The 19,964-nt window shown below is 39.8% G+C and overlaps 2 protein-coding genes across 5 annotated transcripts in view; both read right to left on the bottom strand.

Annotated features, from left to right (window-relative positions):
• Positions 1 to 3,078: 3,078 nt before the first annotated feature.
• On the bottom strand, positions 3,079 to 7,902 carry GATAD1 (GATA zinc finger domain containing 1). Its single transcript, XM_053935154.1, has 5 exons — positions 7,600 to 7,902; positions 7,359 to 7,484; positions 6,997 to 7,056; positions 5,641 to 5,824; positions 3,079 to 4,917 (listed from the first exon to the last, which is right to left on the bottom strand). The coding sequence occupies exons 1-5, from the start codon at positions 7,813 to 7,815 to the stop codon at positions 4,727 to 4,729; spliced, it is 777 nt and encodes a 258-aa protein (XP_053791129.1). The 5' UTR covers positions 7,816 to 7,902; the 3' UTR covers positions 3,079 to 4,726.
• A 4,286-nt stretch (positions 7,903 to 12,188) lies between these two features.
• ANKIB1 (ankyrin repeat and IBR domain containing 1) overlaps positions 12,189 to 19,964 on the bottom strand; it is an 88,568-nt gene continuing 80,792 nt past the window's right edge. Inside the window, exons 18-21 of one of the 4 annotated variants that reach the window (XM_053935142.1) lie at positions 17,423 to 17,534; positions 15,804 to 15,847; positions 15,194 to 15,365; positions 14,858 to 15,069 (exon numbers count right to left, since the gene is read on the bottom strand). In XM_053935142.1, the coding sequence (XP_053791117.1) occupies positions 14,957 to 15,069; positions 15,194 to 15,365; positions 15,804 to 15,847; positions 17,423 to 17,534 (441 nt within the window). In that variant the 3' untranslated portion in view covers positions 14,858 to 14,956. Of the gene's footprint in view, positions 15,366 to 15,713; positions 15,848 to 17,422; positions 17,535 to 19,964 lie in introns of all 4 variants that reach the window. The other 3 variants (XM_053935116.1, XM_053935133.1, XM_053935125.1) reach the window with 3 other exon arrangements.

Raw genomic sequence — 19,964 nt, 5'->3', positions numbered from 1 at the left:
CTTCAGAAAGCATTCCTTCAAAAAACTCCTTGCTGTTCCTGCATGTGTGCTGTCAAATGTTATGTGCTGTTTACATCCCACTGCATCAAAAAGGATAGAGCAGAACTGGGGATGTCAGAAACAAACAGCCTATCACACATGCCACTCCTTTATGGCAGGAATGTGGGTGGGTAAAACCAAATTGACAAGAGAATTTTTAAAATAGATTTCCCCCAGATCTTGCACTGTCTTTTCCCAATAATTTTCTAGAAGAGACATTTTTACTTTTTTTCTATCTTTGACCTTGGTGTCAAAAATATTGCTGGTCACTAAAAGCTGAGGTGGACACTTTTTTCCTGATGGTCTCAACTTATTTAGTAGCTGCTGGTTAAGCTTGACTAGAAAGCCCACCAAGGAAGTACATTGCAATATGTGTCCCTGGCATTGTCCCAGTATTTGTTCCTTTGTACAGCCTTGTATGGATATGTTAAGTTTCACCATATCATTTTCACTTATCAATGGAGCAATTAAGCCATAGTCAGGCTTTGCAAACTCTACAGGCATGAAGTGGTTCCTTTTGATTTTGTTTTGGCCAACAATATATGCCAAAGCTACTTCCATTTCCTCCACAGTTTGCAATCAGCTTCTCATAAAGAAGAGACAAGTCTTTTACCTTGCCTAGCAGTGGTCTGTTATGACATAGTTTAGAAAAAGAGCCCTTAAGAATGCTCCAAGAAACTCCTTAAGGAGAGGTAACTGGAAAATTCTGTATGTGGATTCCCAGAGTTTGGGAAATAGATACCTGAGAAGGGCATATGGATTAAAAGGACAGGTTACTCTTTGCTTTAATTCTTAATGATCTACTGAAATCTAGGCTTAGGAGAGAAAAGGTTCCCAAATTCTGCTTACATAATTCAGATTCACTACCACAAGCAGCCATACAGTGTAATTTCATACAAAAGTAACCTAATTGGAAAGAAAGGGAACATCAATTGCGTAGGATTGTACATACACTGAGAAGGATTATCAAAGGTTTGACCAGCTGAATACAACATTCCTACTCAAGTTCCTTAGGGGAAGATTTGTGTTAAGAGGAAAGGTATTGTGTGTGTTTCAAACCTGGATCAATTGACAGAGCCAGTTTACAACAGGGTACCTTACACTGATGAAGGCAGAGAGGTGTTATGGCCTTCAGCAAAGAAGTGCCCATGGACACTGATGGAGTGTAGGAAGACAGGTGGAACTACTGAAAGAACTTTGCCTCTAGACAGCTTCATGAGAAAAGAGGAATGCTCCTGTTCTGTTCTCCTTAAATGAAGAAGTTCAAAAGACGTTGCAGGAGCCCAATTGCCATATGTAAACAGGTGCCTGGGTTAATTGTTCTGAGTCTAAATGCCCTGCACAGGAGAATCTTGATATGTTCAGGTTAAAACAACCTTCTATCAAAACTAGATTCCAGTAATACTTCTGTTTGATTAAATAGACATTGAAGCACTTTGAGGATTTCATAAAGATGCATGAACCACCTGTAGATGTTGTCCATTAATTTGTTCTTGTGATTGAAGCTACCAAACTAGAAAAGAAAATAATCTCACTGAAGCTGTAGACCAAATTCAAGAATAACAAATCACCAACTAGAAGGGCTGAGTAAAAAAAGTAATGCAAAGCTATTGGATTGGCTTGGATACTGAGCTGTAGGCACCTAATCCAGCCTCTGCCAGGATGACTGAGATGATTGCCATGTAGCACAGCACAGCAGCAAGAGAGGAACCCCAGCTTCATTTTAGGAGCTCAAGGAGCCATACACTAATTTATCCATTGTGTTTGCATTACATTTTCCCAGAAAGTATTCTGCTCCCAACAAAGCCATTGCCCAAATGGAAACCCTTCTCCAGTAAATATTGTTTTGGTACAATAAAGTTCCCATGAAAGTTAAGGGCACTCCTCCCACAGATTTCCTGCAATGTGTGCCTCAGGGCACAGGCCACATGTCACTGTGGAGCACAGTATTTAATATATGCTCTGTGGCTTTTAGCTCTTGGCTACAAGTTACGTCTTTAGAACTAAAATTCCTTGATGAAAATTACTGTTGGCTGGTCACAAAACTCTGGAGCTCAACACAAGGCCATACATTCAGTGGCAATATATCCATTCACAGTCCAGTGATACAAATATGAAACCTACCTACATTTTGGCATGGGAAATTACCAAGCTAGAAGACAGAAATGGGTGAGCTCAGCTCCCTCAGCTGCAGGGCATCAAAGCCTGTTCCCACAGGATCCTCTGATATTCCTTCTGCTGTTGAGTCCATTTTGCAGATCTTCATTTTGTCCTCCATTTTCCTAATATGAGAGAGATGAAATTTTCAGAGACGTTGCTCTTGGAGGTCCCACTCTTCAGCTATGTCCATCCATAAGAAGCTGTCGGGAGAGTCAATAATTTTCCCTGTGTTACTGGGTGATGTTCTGAACACAAGGAAAACAGGACAGTGCAACCATTCAAATACCTAAAAATGAAGTGTAACACTTTAGTAACAATCATTGCCTGCAGATCCAGTCTCTTTTGAGACCTTACACTCAGAATTCTTGTTCACCTGAATTATCTTTTTAACATTTCCCAGTATAAAATAAAAATAAAATAAAAATACTTAGTGTTTACTAAAGGAAGTTGTTCCATAGCGCTCTTAAAAAATATTTTTGCTGTTTAGACTGCAGTTGGAAGTATAATACTTGAATTGCTGGCAGCACTGAATTTTAGAAAGGTCCCTTTTATATTACAATTTATTGACAAATAAGGCAAATGGCAAAAAGTACTTTTCATTTGGCATACCTTGTTAGGAACTCAAAAAACCAAACCCATGTAAAGCATTGTTATTCCTATAAGGATTTGACAATGAACTAAGCTTCACTGGACTCAATGACCATCAAGGCCTTTTCCAGCCCTGGTAATTCATATAAAGTAAGACAGCTCACAGAAGAGGACAGGTCCATGGATTATGCTGAGGCAGCACAGGGACTTTACAGTGATCCCAAGTGAAAACCTTGTGGACTGCAGTGAAAGGAAGGAAAACATTTGAGTCAAGGGAGTCACTCTAGTTACTGTAAATATAGGATTTGTTATTTTTATTTTCTTGTAATTGTTAATAAAGAAATAAGAAGAAAAAACCCAGAGAAACTGAAAGGAGAGAATGGAGAGAAGTGAGGTCACCTTGGGATTAATCACTGCAACACACGGGACATAGGCACATATCTCATCTTTCTAAGTGACTGAAGATTAAGATTTAACTCTGTATTACCAATCTGCTTCTAATTTCTGAGCATTTTGAATTATTGACAGTATCCCTTAACTTTAGCATCTACTCCCTTAAGGCTGATTGTTCTTCCTTGTATTTGAAGAGGGCAGAACATAGGCTGCAGGCTGAAACAAATCTATCTGGTTCTTGCCCTCACAGGTCCCACTGTATTAAAAGTTGTCAATACCTGAGACTTTCAAATATGTTACATCTTAAATCAAAGCCTTTCATAAAGTTAGAATATAAGCCTAGTGCAACATTTTCATGCTATCTTAAAGGTGATTTGGGCCTTCTGGGTGCTGGTCACATATGTTCATACAAAGGAAAAAAAAAACTGAAAAGATCAGTACATTTAAATTTAAGGCCACATAGAGCTCTCATCTTTCACAGGCAGCAGGAACCACTAAGCCCTTGGAATTCAGGCCATACAAGCACATCTCATTCTCTTTGGAGCTGACTGGCTTGTAAAAAGTTTAGGGCAGAAAATTTCATTGGTATTTTAGTATGTGGCATTTCTCCCGTTCTGCTATTTATAAACATTCCTTGTTATGCTGAGACTGTCAGTACATAAAATTAATTTTTATTTCCCTTATTGATTTTTTTTCATTTTAATTGCCTGACCATTTTTTTTTCTTACCATCATTAATTGTGAAGTCCGAAAAAACAATTTAAAATCAATTTTATGAGTCCAAGCTAACAGGCAAACAAATAGTAACAGTCTGAAACTCAAATCATATGTCAGTGTTGGCTTGCTCAGGAAATGCAAATACACTTCTGCCATGAGGATGCCAGGATGGCACATAACATTAATTTTTGAATTTGCATCCAATTTTCCAGGAAATTTATGCCCTTATATAAGTAAGTTTAGCAGAAACCTACACACATAGGCCACATTTCAGATTCAGATCAACAAAATTCCCATAAAAGGTGACTGTTAAGAGTCCCTCTTTGCGGATGAGGTTTCAGTCTGCAGAAATCCAGGTAGATCACTCCTCTCCATGTAACAGAAAACTGTTAACTGCATCACTGACCATTTTAGTATTTAGGTGAAGCTAGTCTTTAAATTATTTAACAAGGACATAAAACCAGCAGTCACAGTTAACTAAATTAAACAGTCATATAAAATGCTGGATGATTATATCTTTTAAACTCCTCTTCTGGAAAATAACTTAAAAATAAGAATGAATACTAAAGGCAACTTTCAGCTGTGAAAAATTACATGAAACTTGTGGTTTTGTCCCAAGATGAGCAATAATGTCTGAAGAGCAGAGCACTGAAATGATGCATCAACTGGAATGAAAATGTCCACTTCAAAGGTCTGATATATCTAAAAAAAATAAATACCACAATCTGTAAAATAAACCAGCACATTTTATAACTTTTAAAACTTCTTGTAAGGGGTTTACAAGCTGGAGGATACACACAAAATAACTAGTCCAAAGTATTCCTTGAAAATTATAAATTATTGGCTACAGTTTCTTTAATGGAGATTGCAGGAGTAGGTCCCACATGAGTCCATATATAGCCCTTCTCTGGCCTTGTAGGAACAGTAGGGAAGGGAGATGATCGAGATTTGAAATATTCCGAAGGTGCATGACAAACAAATTCTAAATATTCCATTTTCCTTGGGAGATCTTCTTCTGGTCCTAGAAAAAAAAAAGCAAAGACAAAACTTAAAGACATAAAACTAAGTATGTTGAATAAAAATATGCCACAACAGCCAACATTCCCTTACAGAACTTGCCTTTGCAATCCATGACTTTCCTAGGAAGGTAGCCTCCTGTATTAGGCAATAAACCTCTACCTTTAATTTTGCTGGGCTGACCTTCCTCCCCATCCCATTTGAAGCATTCTGGTATTTGAGTGAACTATTGTAATTAATATATTTAAAATACAGTCTATTTGTGTCCTGCCTGTTAGAAGGACTTTTCTGAATTACTAATTTTATCATCAATAGCAGGAACAGTCTCTATGCCAGTGCTTGCATGCTATGTATTTTGAATACCGAGGATAAAGATCAAGTAATTCAGGTCACTTTAAAAGAAAACTTGGACTGGTATATCAGAATCGAAGTTACTATGGTTTAAACCTATCTATAGAGCAATAATTTCATCCTTAAAGCTGCACAACTGTAATTGTACCCACAAACACTCGGATAATCACACACTGCAATAGTGGTAATCATATTATATACACGAGATAAATAAAAAGTCTTATCACAGTAAATGAGATGTTTACAAGATTAGAGTCTAAAATGTGGAGCTTGCATAAAATACCTTGAGAAGCTAAAATGTTCATTTAAAAAATACAACTCTGCATTAGCGTAGGCACATCCAAGTAGTTGCATGAAGTGAAGGCTAACAGATTACCTATGATGTAGGATGCTGGGTCAAAACAGTCTTTGGGGCTGGCTTGTGTAGGAATGAGCCAGGTTAGTGCAGCACTCTTTTCACAGTATTGGTCCTGAATAAACCCACGGATCTGAGCATAGTATGTTCTTCCATCCTGCTCATCAACCACCGAAACAACATCTCCAATTTGGTAGTATACACCCTAGAAGACATACAACTGACACTGAAATCAAACAACCTGATTTTTGTCCGCTTCACTTCACATCCTGATTCATATATTAAGTATCAGTACCTTAAATTATCCTAATTTATGCCATTCTTGAAAGGCAGCTTCAATTCAGCCACATGCTAAAGAATGGTAGCATGAGAAAGAAAGGTGTTTGTTTTTAAAACACATAAAACAAAGACAAACAATCCCAAAGAAGCCTATTCACAACAACACTGCAAAGTATCGAAGTAGCAACATTCTACCATAAGGAGGACAGAAGTTTTGACATAGTTCTTAGGAATTTCTGATAAAAACAGACACACAAGACAGTAATTCTTTTCTGAACTGGTCAAAAGCAAACAAGAGATTCATCTGGAATGCCAGGCATGAAGCATCAGGTCCCTGGAGAGTATATGGAATCTCACACCACCACTGGCTGTGCAGTCTCCCACTGCCTATCCTGACTTTTTTGGGGAGGAAAAGGGGAAAAAACATTCTGTTTGCTTGTACTGCTGGGAAACAAAAGCAACTTTCAGAACTTTAGAACATCAACACCTTGGCATGCTGGTAAAGCTGCTCTCAAGCATGAATGTGAGAAGGCTCCTTCGCTCCTTCTTGCTTCACTGCAAGTGCCAAGAGATCTTGTTCCCAGGGTGTTTGAGACTGCTTGCACCAGCTCTCAAATGGGAGCCAGCTGAAATGTTGGGGCACTGCAACCCCACCCCTATGGGAAATATGTTCTGCACCTAAGGTAGGAAACATCACACAAATCTAAATAATAATCTCCAGTCACTTGACCTCTGCACAGTGCAAGTTAAGTTTAAAAATGCTGACAGTGATAATTACAAAACAAAACAAAAAAAAAAACCCAACCAAAACAAAACAAAACAAAAAAACCACAAAAAAAGAAACAAACAAACAAAAAAGTACTTTTGCTTGGAAGAGAAAAACCTGGGACAATGGTAACTATTTAAACTACTTAGGTAAAATACCTTACAAGACTTAATGGCAATAACTATGGCAAACCAAAATCTACACAACTGTTAGGCAAGGAAGAACAGTTTCTGTGACTATATCTCTAGTGCTTTCACTGTCCATGATAATTCTTGACATTGGAAACAGAAACAGGATAATCATTTTTGCAAATAGATTTGCATAAACCATACCTTATAAAAGATTGATTCTGCTGTAATTATAGTGGATACAGACTCAGGAGCCTTGATGGGCTAAGAAAAGAATACAGAAATAGAAAATCAAGAGCAATTAAAACAAATAAACCGTAAAGTTCCAGAAATTGTTTTACCTTTTAGATAACATACAGATGCCTCTTCTAAGAAAACTAGCAAACATTATTACTTTAAAGCTCAAAGCAACAGAGCTAACGTTTCCATCTCCGGGATTTTACGTGGAGAAGCGAGTGCTGAACTCCCATGACCGGTTTCTCTTTCCATTGCTCCCGCGGGCTCCGTGTCCGCCCCAGCCCGGGGTAGGCTCCCGACCCACCCGCGGCTCCGGCGCTCCGCCTTACGTTTTTTAGTTTGAAGATGTGCCTCCTGCCCTTGCCCTTCGTGGAAACCTTCTTCTCCGCGGCGGGCGCAGACTTGTACTTGGTGTTCCTGAGCCGCGCGGAGCGGCGGTGGATCTCCTGCTTGCTCTGTGGGGAACATCGGGATGTATACAAGGGGGACGGCCCGAACATCCCGGCCCCAGCCCCGCCCAGCCGCGCCAGGCCCCCGCGGCTCCATCACCCTCGCCCTCGGCCTCCTCACCTGCTTCCCGCTGCCGCCTCCGCCTCCGCCGCCGCCGCCGCTGCCGTTGCTGTGCTGGGCGGCGGCCGCTGAGGTGGTGGCGAAGGCGGCGGGGGGCGGCGGCGCCGAGCGGGCCGTGCAATTGTTGCACAGGATCTCGCCCTGCCCGCCCTTCTTCCACATGGAAGAGGACGTGCTGCGGCACACGCTGCAGGTGGGCTTCAGCCCCAGCGGCATCCTGAGGCCGGCGCGGGGCCCGCGGGCCCGACAGCGAGCGGCGGGAGCGCGGCGCCCACAGCGGCCCCGGCGCCGGCCTCTTCCCGGCGGCGGCGGATGTGGCCGCGGCGGGGCCGGGAGCAGCGGGACCGGGCCTGCCCTCTGCTGGCGGCGGCCGTGCCCCGGCCCCGGGGACGAACGGAGCCCGGCCCTCGCAGCGGCTGCTCTCGCCTAGGCCGGAGCCGTGGCACAGGGAGCGGTGTCCTGTCGGTCCCGGCGAGGGAGGGAGGCGGGCAGAGGGGAGGCCCGGTGGTGCAGTTGGGGCTGGTCCGCCTGGAGAAGGTCGTGTGGAGACCTCGCAGCACCTTCCAGTATCTGAAGGGAACGTACAGGGAAGCCAGAGGGACTCTCTGCCAGGAGCAGCAGTGACAGAACAGGACAAGGGAGAATGGGTACAAATTGAAAGACGGAGCATTTAGATTAGATATTAGGAAGAAATTCTCTGCTGTGCATGTGGTGAGATACTGAAACGGGTTGCCCAGGGAGGCTGTGGATGCCTCAAGCGTGGCAGTGTTCAAAACTGCTGGATAAGACCTTTGCTGTATAAGACCTGGTCTAGTGGGAGGTGTCCCTGCTCATGGCATGGGGGTTGGGACTAGATGATCTTTCAGCTTCCAGCCCTTAACATTCTATTATTCTGTGCAGCAGAAGCCATCTCTGGTGCTGTTCCTGTTTGCAGGGGATGCCAGGTGCTGTCATTCAAGGATTTATAGCTGTCACTCTTTTGGCTCAAAGGAAATCAGGGGACAGGAGATGGGCTGCAATGATTGTCCTGATTCAGAAGAAAGTGTTGGTGGACATTACCCTCAACACATGCCAGTTTTGGCCTTCATTTAGATTAAATATTTGGAAAAAATCCTCTGCTTTGAAGGTGGTGAGGCACTGGAACGGGGCTGCCCAGAGAAGTTGTGGATGCCCCATCCCTGGAAGTGTTCAAAGTCAGGTTGGGTGGGGCACTGAACAACCTGGTCTAATGGAAGGTGACCCTGCCCATGGCATGGGTGGTTAGACCTAGATGATCTTCAAGGTCCCCTTCAAACACAAACCACTCTCTGATTCTATGGCCCTCTTGCATGAAGCCTCAGTCATGTATCAAGTAGTTTAAAAGGCCGGGGAATGAACATGTGCCTTTGTGAAGCTTTGAGAACCAAGTGTAGTCAGAACCATGGATCTAACAGTGGTTCCTCACCTACTGCCACTCATGGGGCCATGGGCCATCCCGTGTAGATGTTTTTCTAGTCTGATGTTATGAAAGAAATGCCCAGTCATGCATGAAGATTTGCAGTCTCTTAGTTCCCATATTCAGTTTCCGCCCTTAGGGTTTATTTAAAGCTTCTTTGGTGCAAATGAAATTGATTTTTTTCTTGTCCTCAGTGGACACAAAGAGCCATAATTTGCCGGAATCTATTAATAGATGTTCCCCTCATGCAGCATGCAGTGGATGCAGGGTGTGCCTGGGTTGCTACTGGCTCATAGACAGCTATGTTTAACCTCTTGCATGCCTCTTTCACACCAAGTTTGTCTCAGGTGCCAAATGTATTCCTCAATTTTGATTTAAATCCTCATTTACCCTCATCTCTTTTCAAGCTGTTTATACTTATCGGGTGCATTTTTTTTTTGTTTTCTGTTTCTTTAACGCATCTCTCTATAGTTGTATTTTGCAGATCAGTGATCTCTCAGAGCCCTTAAGTTCTTCCCATCACTTTTTTTTTGCAGCTTCTGCCTGCTTTTGTTCCCAACCACCCACCTCAGCAGTCCTCCACCGCTGAGCCCCTCTCACTGCCATCACATTGGCATAGCTTCACTAGTCTGCGTAGAACTGGGCTAGAAATGAGTGACAATGTCCATTTCTGTCCAGATAAGTATCTAATACTTTGTGAAGGTTTTTATTTTGTGAATTTTTATAAGATTTATTGTTAATGGATAGCAAATAAAAATTGCAATAGTTGTTTTTTCCAACTCCAGTTCCACCATCTTCCTGACTCCTGGCTTCTAGCCCCTTGGTCTTTCTGAAACCATGTGCAGGGACTTTGCTGTCACAAATATGGAATGTGTGTGGTTTACATATATGTGTACACTCTTAATTAAATATGCTACTGTAAATTGTTGATGACTTACCCACTGTGATTATTCTTTCTGCTTTTAAATAATAACTTGAATAAAAAAAACCCAAATGAATAAAGCTCAATATTTAAGAAACCTAATCTGAGGTTTAAGGTAATTTAAAATGGTTTAGACAACCATTTTTATGTTGTCAAAAAGTTTTAGTTTAGTATTTCTTGACAAGTGCGGTTCTGTCATTTCAGTAGAACCACAGTAAAACAAACACCTTGAGATTACAGTGTTCTTGGTATGATTCTTCTGTTGGCCTTGTGTAAGACCAAAGAGTGGCAGGGATTGCTGTCAGTGCAGTCTGTTCATCCCTACCTCACCTGGAAGGTGACACAAAGAACAGTGGTTATGATGTTTTGTCAGAAATTACATCCAGCATGTCTTTTATCTTGGGCAATAGCTGAAATGTTCTGAGAGTTGCTCAATACCTGGTAGTTATGGGTAGAAGGAGAGGTGGGGCTCAGGACTCTACTTAAAGTACCCTCTTCTCCAGAGGATCCCAAGCCCTACAATGTTGATCCCAAATGTTGTGCATCCTCTTCTGTTTCCTGATTCTCCTTAACAGAACTAGCCTCTCTTTGGAACTGGAGTGGGTTGACTCAGTCTGAGGCCTGACTAGAAGTGCCTGATGCAGCTGAGGCATTTTGTGCTGTGTAAGCCCAGTTACAGTTGCAGAGTATATGTTCTCTTCCAATTAATGTGTATTTTCAGTTTATTTTATTTTTCCTGCAGTAAGAGAAAGGGCTGCCCTTGGGAGTCATCAGAGCCCATCCCTGCTCTGTGAAACTTCCAATGTAGACTCCACAAAGAAGTGGAGGAAATAAAATGTTGGTTCCACCTATGGAGGGGGACTTTGTTAGGCACACTAGCTGTCAGTACAGAATTGTTTCTCCTCAGGAGCACTCGGTGAGAGTGGTTTTTATTGGAAGTGATGCAAATCTGTACACACTGCTCATTTCCTGCTTCAGTAGTTGAATTGCTCTGCAGTGGATTTAATTGCATTGCTTCCTCCTAGCTTCTTACTGCTATCCTACAGTCAGCTGGCTCACAGCTGAAGAATCCTTTATTCTTATTATGTGTGTGTCACTGTTCCACAGTCAGCTGCAGAGGATGCACACGGACTGCTTCTCCAGAAATATTGGTGTTGTAAATGCATGAAACTGGGTATAAATCTGATGGACTGGTGCTCTCTGCATCTCCACATGGTTCTGTTCTAAGGTTCTGTACTTAACAGCTCTCTTGTGAGAAAAGCAGTTTGTATTCCCTTAATTCCCAGAGCCACAACTGATGTTATTCTTGAGATGTGTTGCACAGTTATTACTTGTATAAGTAACACACATCTGTCTTTGCAGCTTTTGGGTCTTAATTACTCATTCAAGCTTGTAGTAGAGCCAGGAATTCACCCTGGATTTTGTGAGGTCTTTGGATTTTGGCCCTCATGAGGGACATGGGTAGGTAAAGCAATGCCAGAGATGACATAAAATGATCAAAGGCATGTTAAAGCTGTCTCTTGAGCCAGACAATTGCTTGTACAGAAACTGGCTATCCTGTCCATGTTTTGGCTTCCATTCTCACCACCCTTCCTGACTATTACAGTGGGATGCCTTCTGTGAGGGTGCTGAGGCACTGAGAATGCTCCATCCCTGGAAGTGTTCAAGGCCACACTGGATGGAGCTCTGAGCAGCTTGGTCTAGTGAAAGGTGTCCTTGTGCATGGAAGGGGGATTCGAACAACATGTTCTTTAAGGTCCCTTCCAACCCAAACCAGTCTGTGATTCCATGATCTTGGCATGCTTGGTGGAGGAAGTTGATGACATTACTGTAACAATGAACAAAATAGTTTAGTGCTACTAATGTAAGAGAGGCACTCTGGAATTTCCAGGTAACAATGGAGAGTGGATATTAAGTGGCACTTAAGTAACGCTAATTAACAGAATCTTTCACAAAAATTAGCCACCCCTCTTTAGCACCAATATTCATAGTGACAGGGCATTACTCTACAAAGAACAAGGGCACAATATGGCTGTAGCAATTAAGACAAATTCTATTGCATATTTTTTTCAAAGCTTAGTGATGGTACGTTATATTTACAAATCAAAACATTCAGCTTACTATATCGTGTCCAACTAATCTGGCACAGTACTGAACATACCCTAAAAATGTCTGTCAGCAGTCTCAAGGATTTCCTACAGTAAGTCTAAGATGTAATGAGACAGAACAGAATTAGTTTAAGTAATAAATGTTTAATCAAAGAATTTTACATATTATTAACAGCATTCATTTGGCCAAACATCTACATGGTTGTAGTATCCTACCTGTATATAAAGTGGGAATGTATCAAGTATAGACTATGAAAGTGCAAATAACAATTCAAGGTTAGAGTAATTTTTTTACATTATAAAATTAACAGGTTTACAAAATAGTCTTGCCAAACTTTTATTTTTGAATTGTAAAGTCAATGACTATGGTGTTAAAATAAGTACCAAGAAAATACAAATTTAATAGTCTAATTTCATGCTCAGAAGAGTAACACGGAAACAATGGATATACTGCACAACCTAACCAAATTACATAAAACCAGAACCCACAAACTTCACTATCTTCACAGAGAGCACTCTTAAATATCTTACTGCAACTTTGCAAGACATCTCAATGCAATACACAATCTTTTTGTGAGAATCTTTCTATTCAGAAATTACCATTCAAGGAAGCTATGTGAGTTAAACAACCTTCAGACCAATTCATGATGACAGTTCATGAAGGACCGTTTTAGTTGAAAGACTTTATATCAATAGGTATTTTTCAAAGGCTCAATATTATGTCAGGAGTAGGGTGGCTAGAGGACAAGTTGGAAAATTATTTAGACTATTCTAATTCATTCTCTCTAAAGATGCTTGAAAATGGACAAGGTTTTTATGGGGTAAGGGTAAAATATTCTTATTTCATTTTTTACTAATATGAACCTTGTAACTGCAAGGTTCCAAGGCTGGATTTGCATGAATTAGTTACCAAAACACTCACTTGAACTCACAGTAATCAATACATAAACTTTGCTATCATGACACTTGCCTATACACACTCAGTAGTAATAAACTTTTATATCATATCAACAAATCTCTGGTAACAGTTAAGCAAAACTTAAAATGGAGTGTATGTAATTTGCTCATGTTATGAAAAGTTTTGATTATATGTAATTAAAACAGCCATTTGAACAACTTATTCTAGTTGTAATTATATACTGTACCATACTGTATCATTGTAACTGTAGATTGATGCTTTGAAGCAAGTCTAAAACCAGTATTTTTGTTTTTCACGGTACAACAACTAGGAAAAGGTTTTTTTGTGGTTTGTTTTTTCTTTTAATTTTTTTTACACTAAACAATAATCACACAGCAAATGAATATTGTGCAATTGAACAAATACCTAGTAGTGTTTTGTATATGCAAAAACACTGACTGAACGTTTAGTTATTTACTGTAAAGGCAAGGCCATGGGTGGTTTTATGGAGGTCTTTGCAATTAATAGCATAGTTACTCCAGAACAAACACTGAATTTGAATTACTTGTATAACTGTGGCAACTATCCAGTTGGGTTAGGCAAAGGCACCGTAACATGTTGAGCAGGATGTGTTATCTGAACTTTTAATTGTGGGACTGACTAATATATGAAAATTCTGTATTCCTATATTTTTATAAAATGTTATCATTAAAAGTAATTGCACTATTAGTGCATAAAATGCTTTGTAGAATTATGAAAACAAAGAACTATGATTGCACTTCCATTAAAGTGTCTCTTAAAATACAGCATAGCTGTTGCTAACGCACTGTATTTTAATATTTAAAATAACTGTTTAACAGCAGCATTAGGTTTTATTAACTTAAGATACAGGCTACATTTAATTAAATGCAGTCACCATGGCAACATATGCCAGTTAAATTTGGAGAAGCAATGCTACCCAGTGGTTTCTTCCATTGCTAAGAACTGTGGGATTAGTTGGATAGACTAACACTGCACTGTTTCATTAGGCTACTGCCAGTTAACTTTTCACAGTTTGGCACATTTGGACTGTAAATAGACATGAAAAAATCTTTGATTTTAAAGGGAAAGAATATCCCCTAAAACTTGTTCTTGGAGCAGTACTACAGAGAAGCATTAAATACCTCCGTTCACACTGCTAACGAAAATGAAAAATGAGTAAGGACAAGTTATGGAAAACAAAATCAAAATGCAAATGAACTGCTAGGTGTAATTTTGGTGAAATTATGAGTTCTAAAAAATGGAATAAACTATTTCTTAGGAAAACCAAACAAAATAATCAGTGTAAGCCTTTAATCCATACTTTCAAGTTAAGGATCATCAACCTAAGGCTAAACAGATGCTGCATTGTATTAGGAATGTGGAATACAACCTATTTATTCCTTTCTCTTGAGAGCAAAAAGGCAAATACTACCTAATTAAATGCAAAGGATATTCCTTGAAAGGTTCACATCATTATGAAGAACTACAATTCAAGAGAACTCCTAAAGATCTGTTATGTCAGTGGTTACAACTGAGCTGCAATTATGTGGCTCAAAGCCTCCATAATGCTTACTCCACATACTGTACCATCTGTCACCGCCATTCTTTTACTCCAGATTTAGTTTTTATTCATACCAGATGCACATGTTCAGTCCATTCACTTGAGGTTTGAGGAGCCTGACTTGAACTATCTCCTGAAGCATCTAGGGTGCTTATTACCTCCCTGTTACTATCACCAATTTGTGATACTGTTTCACTTGGAATAATGTTTTCTTCAGAAGTGCTTTCCTCTGTTTGGGTTCCTCTGCCTTCGTTTTTGAGTGCATCCTCAAACAGTGCATGTTCTTCCTGAGGCTCCAGCCCCGTGTCTGTAAGATTTGGTTGCCCTGCTAACCCATCTTCAGTGCTGGGTTGCTGTGACTCCTCATCTGTTTCTGTACTTGTTGAGGGGATCAGAGCAATACTCTGTGGGTTCATGTCATGAAACCAGGCCATAATATTTCCAAGCAGATTTTCATTGGTATTGGGATCTTGACTGCTGGAATCAGCATCGCTTGAAGTTGAGTATAATCCACTTCTTGTCTCGCTGCAGGGGTGGGAATGAAGATGATCGGCTGAGAAGGGATCATTGCCTGCACCCAGTCTCATCAGACTGTCACCAAGTTCTAGCAGCTCAGAGCTGCTCAAAGCACCCCTTGGGTTGTCCATACTTATGGGAGCAGAGTCCAGTCTTGTAGGCAAAGAGGTACCTATTGCTCCTAAAGATGCCTCATTATTTAGAAAGTCTCGAGTTTCTTCATCTATGGCCAAGCCAGATTCTTGTAATGACAGCTGAATAGCTAGCAGGATGTTTGGGTCATCTTCATCCAGAGAACTCAGAGCCTGTGGAAATATATAAGGTTTCTCTCAGAATAAAACTTGCATCTTATTACATATTTTGGATGAAATGTAATTCTGGCTCAGATCTGAAATTCATTCATTATTCCTGCATGGCCTTTATCAGAATCAATTTCTACCAACAGAGCTGACAACGCAATTTAAAAGGTAACTATTGTTATGTCAGTGATTGTTTAGCAATTCTTACCATTGTGAATGTGTAATTTGTTTTCCTAGATTCTCCCTTTCTCCTTGAAGAATTAAGAAAATTTGCAGAGACACAATGACACAGAAAGGCAGAACAGAGGGGAGCAAGCAAAGCAGAGAGAATGGAAAAGAGACTAGGGGAGATACCTGAAGAGAATCCTGGTTTTCAGAGCGACTGACAGGGGTATAGTCATGAAGTGAAGAGCTGTGCAGAATGCCCATAGAAGCTGAACTCACCATGGAGGTGCCATGTCTTCTACTGCTGCCACCTTCCTGAGTGTCTGTTTGGGCAACCAAAACAAAAGCAGTTGAAGAACCAGCGAGGAAGCCTCCTCTGCTATGATTTACTGATAGAATCTCTTCCTTCCTTTTGGATTCTAGTAGTGTAATTTTACTCCTTTATTCACTCTGAATGAAAGAATCCTTACACATCAGCTCTTACACAGTGGTGAAACACCAATCCCACTGTTTTAGGAGTGACTGCCTGGCTCATTTGTTCTTTCTGCCCTCAATACCCTTCTCTGTGAAAGCATGGGCTATGCCATTGGGAGCATGGGCAGAAGGGGCAAAGTGCTTCTAAGGCACATATGTGATTTATGGAAAGATTACTGAAAATTACTGCATGTGGACACAAATACAGGATGCATTTACAGGTGGATTACAAATCACGTTTGCCCATTTCTCAGTTCTTTCAAAGACAAAACAGCTATAATATTAACATTATAATAATCTTTACTGTAACATTGCAGCACAATTCAGAGTAGAGTTATAAGTGAATACTTCAGCAATTACTGACATTGCTGTTTTCTTAAAACCAAAAGAAAATAGATGTAAGATGCTGTTTCCAGAAAAAACTGCTCTGTAATAAAAATAAATGTAAATATTTTGACTTTGGAAAATGGAATTTTCCACTCCAAAACTCAAAATGTGGTAGACTGAAATAAAATAATCTCTTGCATGCTTTAATAGTGTGCACTTGCCCATCACTACTATATCCAAGCATTCAGTCAAAATCTAGTCCTTGAACTAACAAGATGGTTTTGCATTTTATTTGTAATAGGGAAGAACCAAAGTTCACCAAAATTTTGATTTCTTTTTCTAGAATAAACGATGCATGTGATCCTTTCTCTTCAATAAAGGATCTCTCCTTTTGGTTTTAAAGAACTTTTGTGTTAAGCTCCTGAGACACAGCAATGTGAGTTTGTACAGCATTGCTAAGAGACTGAGCACACAGACTGGCAGCTCTGCAGAAACAGTGTCACAGTATGATCTGGATTCAAGCTGTATCTGTACCTGTGCTAAGGTTCTGTCAGAACTGAGCCAGCCCAGACAGCCAAGTCACAGAGACACCTTAAGGGACTGCACTACCAGCCCTCAGAAGAGCAGCACTCTGGAAGTCACAGCTCAGGCCAGCTTCTTTCCTGGCTGCCTTTGCCAATACAGCTTCTGAGCAGAGTTTTGGAATACAACCTTAGGATGCTCTTCCACAGGCCTGTAGCCTCTACATTCTATGCACAACTGGTTCTTTTCATTGGTATAGGAGACTTGGTGTATGTATGAGTGACCTTCAGAATTTCTTCAGAAAAGCAAACCTGCGCTGGACAGCTGAGAAGTTGTTAGTGGGAAGATCAATGCATTTCTCTTTTAGAAGAGCAGCAGCCACAGTGAAGTCAACAACACTTCTAAGATCACATAAAAAAACTGCAGAGACAAGCCTTTATGTTGTATCCTGGAAAATACAGCAATGTATTTGAAACTTCTTTAAAGTGTATCCACAGAAGAACAAAAACACTGTGGTCACTACTAGTGATTTCTGAAGCAGGAAGAGAAAGAAGCCAGCCCAGAGAGGTCCGTACCTAATGTACTCTCACTAGGGTCATCAGGGTCTGGAGTATTACTCAGCAGACTGTGCACGTCTCCACGTCGACGCTGTCTGTGCCTCCTCCGATACTGAAATTCAGCATATTCCTGCATAAACCAAAGGTTACAAAACACAGGGCAGCATGCAGTGCTATTTTTCTGAGTAACAAGCACCACATTTTTATAAAAAAATGTGTGATTTTATATGCTTATTATAAAATCACCCGCTTTCAGAAAAATGAATTGCAAGTTGTATCATGCGACGCTTAACATAAATAACAAAAAAAATCCAAGGTAATCCTAGATATATAAAACAATGAATTAGCAAAAAAAAAAAATTAAATGTACTACCAAGATTTTAATACTTGCAATCTCCTTTTTTAACAATTCCAGGAACACATTCCTTGTTTACAATTTTTGATGCCGAACTTTATATATGCACCCATTGACACACTTTAAAATAAATGCATACTCACTGGTTTTAGAACATAAAAACAATTGATGTGAATTAGACCAATAGATTATCTCAGAATCTCTTCTGCCAGCAACTGGCAGTAGAAAATAAGCTTGAAAAGACAACAGAAAGCTGGTAGACTTGATATATATTTTTCCGAGCCTCCAGGACACTATGGCTCCAGAATGTCTTAAGCCACATCTGACACTCTTCATCTGGACAGTCTATGATGGATTTTTATTCCATGAATTACAAATCTCCTCTACTTTTGCTTAACTTGAGCTGCTAACGAGCCATACCATATGGATCTGAACTCCTGCAGCCTGTATTTTCTCATATTGTGTGTGCTTAGACAGTTTATATAGCATTTATGGAAAAGACTCTTGACCACATCAAACTAACATCCCAAGGGTTAATTATCTCAATACTTAGATTTATTTGCCTATCTCTCCTAATATGAAGGAACTAGTTTTATGCTTGAAGGGAAATTTCCAGTAATCTTTTCAGGTATGTCCAGCTGACGCTGAACCTGTGTAGGTAGCACTTTGTGTAATTTCAGTTATTCCTACACACAAGAGAATAAAACTGTGCACACAGGCACTCGCTCTCCTCTTCAAAAGAATATTGTTCTCTATTTCTGTGAGCTCCAAGTTGGGAATTCAAAAGATTCATTTGGCCAAATGAATTGGTAAAGATAACAGTACCATTAGTTTTCATTTCCTGTATTAACTCTTCAACATCTAAAGTACCTAAAACTTAAATCCAGATGCGTTATGTCTCTTAATGACCTTATCAGTGTAGATGGTATTACAAGAGTATATTTTTTTCCATGAACTTTCTCAGACCAAGTGCTTACTCATAATGACATATGCGAGACAAAAGGAATAGTCACAAAATCATGTGTGTGGGCAGATTTTTATCCATGGAAATTGTAAGAACATCAAAATGTAGCTTTATTGGACCAGACAAAAGGTCCATTTAGCCCAATATTCTGTCTTCAACAGCAGTTAGTAGTATATGCTTGTTAGTCTATGGAACACCATGGAGAAACAAGGCAAACATGAAGTGATTGTTCTCTAAAATATTCTTCCAGCTTTTAGGGATCTCAGGGATTTTCCAAATGCAAGGCAGAGCCTCAACAACAGAAAATCAAACCTTGATACAGAACAATATAACTGAACTATTTAAAAAATATATAATTATATCACTCTGAATCAGAAATCATGGGAAGTGATCATTGAACACTAAGATTTATTCATCTTACCAGATCTTAGCTCTCATTTGTTTGCAATAAGTACGTAAAATACTTTGCAGTGAAATTCACTAAAATAAACAAAGATGACCATTATTAATTCTATAAAATTCCTTTAGCATAGGTGGTGGTTGCAAGTATTCGTGATAGCTACATAGCAAAGAAACCGATTTGCATCACACAGTGCCACATTTAGGCAAATCATAAAAACTCATAAGCAGATCATCTAAGCACAGCTGCAATTTCACCTCCTGCTAAACAGCTTTTCAATACATTTCTTACCAGCTTCTTCTCATAGCCAGTTCCACTGTCATCAGTAACATCACAATCAATCATACAGTAACATCACAATGAGTTTGATGTTGTCAGATGTGGGATTATTTCAAAAGAACTAAAGGAACTGGATAGGAGAAGCAACTGATTTCTTGTAGAGAAGCGAGCCATGTTCTCACCAGTGTGATGCTCACCAACAATAGCAAAGGAAATATATGGAAAAAAGTACATGGAGTTTTCTAGGATGTTTAACAATGACTAGCTAGAAAGAAAATGTTGAAAACAAGTTTCCTTCCTGACTGAATGCTTTAATCTAATGTTCTCAAAACATTAACTAAAAATTAAGATGATAAAGGAAATCTTTATAGGAAGCTTCTCGCTTTTTAGAGCAGAGTCTCAAGAACTACTTACTCTTTCCCATATAGAGTTCATAGAATATGAATTTAAAAATTATAATTTTCATTCTTGGTAAAGTAGCAGAAATTAAGGTCATTTGAGTATGCAATTTCCATCCTGCTTTAATACATAACAATAAAAATAAATATTTGAAGTATTTAAC

The sequence above is a fragment of the Vidua chalybeata genome, chromosome 1 (genome assembly GCF_026979565.1).
Source record: "Vidua chalybeata isolate OUT-0048 chromosome 1, bVidCha1 merged haplotype, whole genome shotgun sequence".
Classification (NCBI taxonomy): Eukaryota; Metazoa; Chordata; class Aves; order Passeriformes; family Viduidae; genus Vidua; species Vidua chalybeata.
The sequence above is the reverse complement of the archived record's forward strand: the minus strand, read 5'-3'. Positions and strand labels throughout refer to the sequence as shown.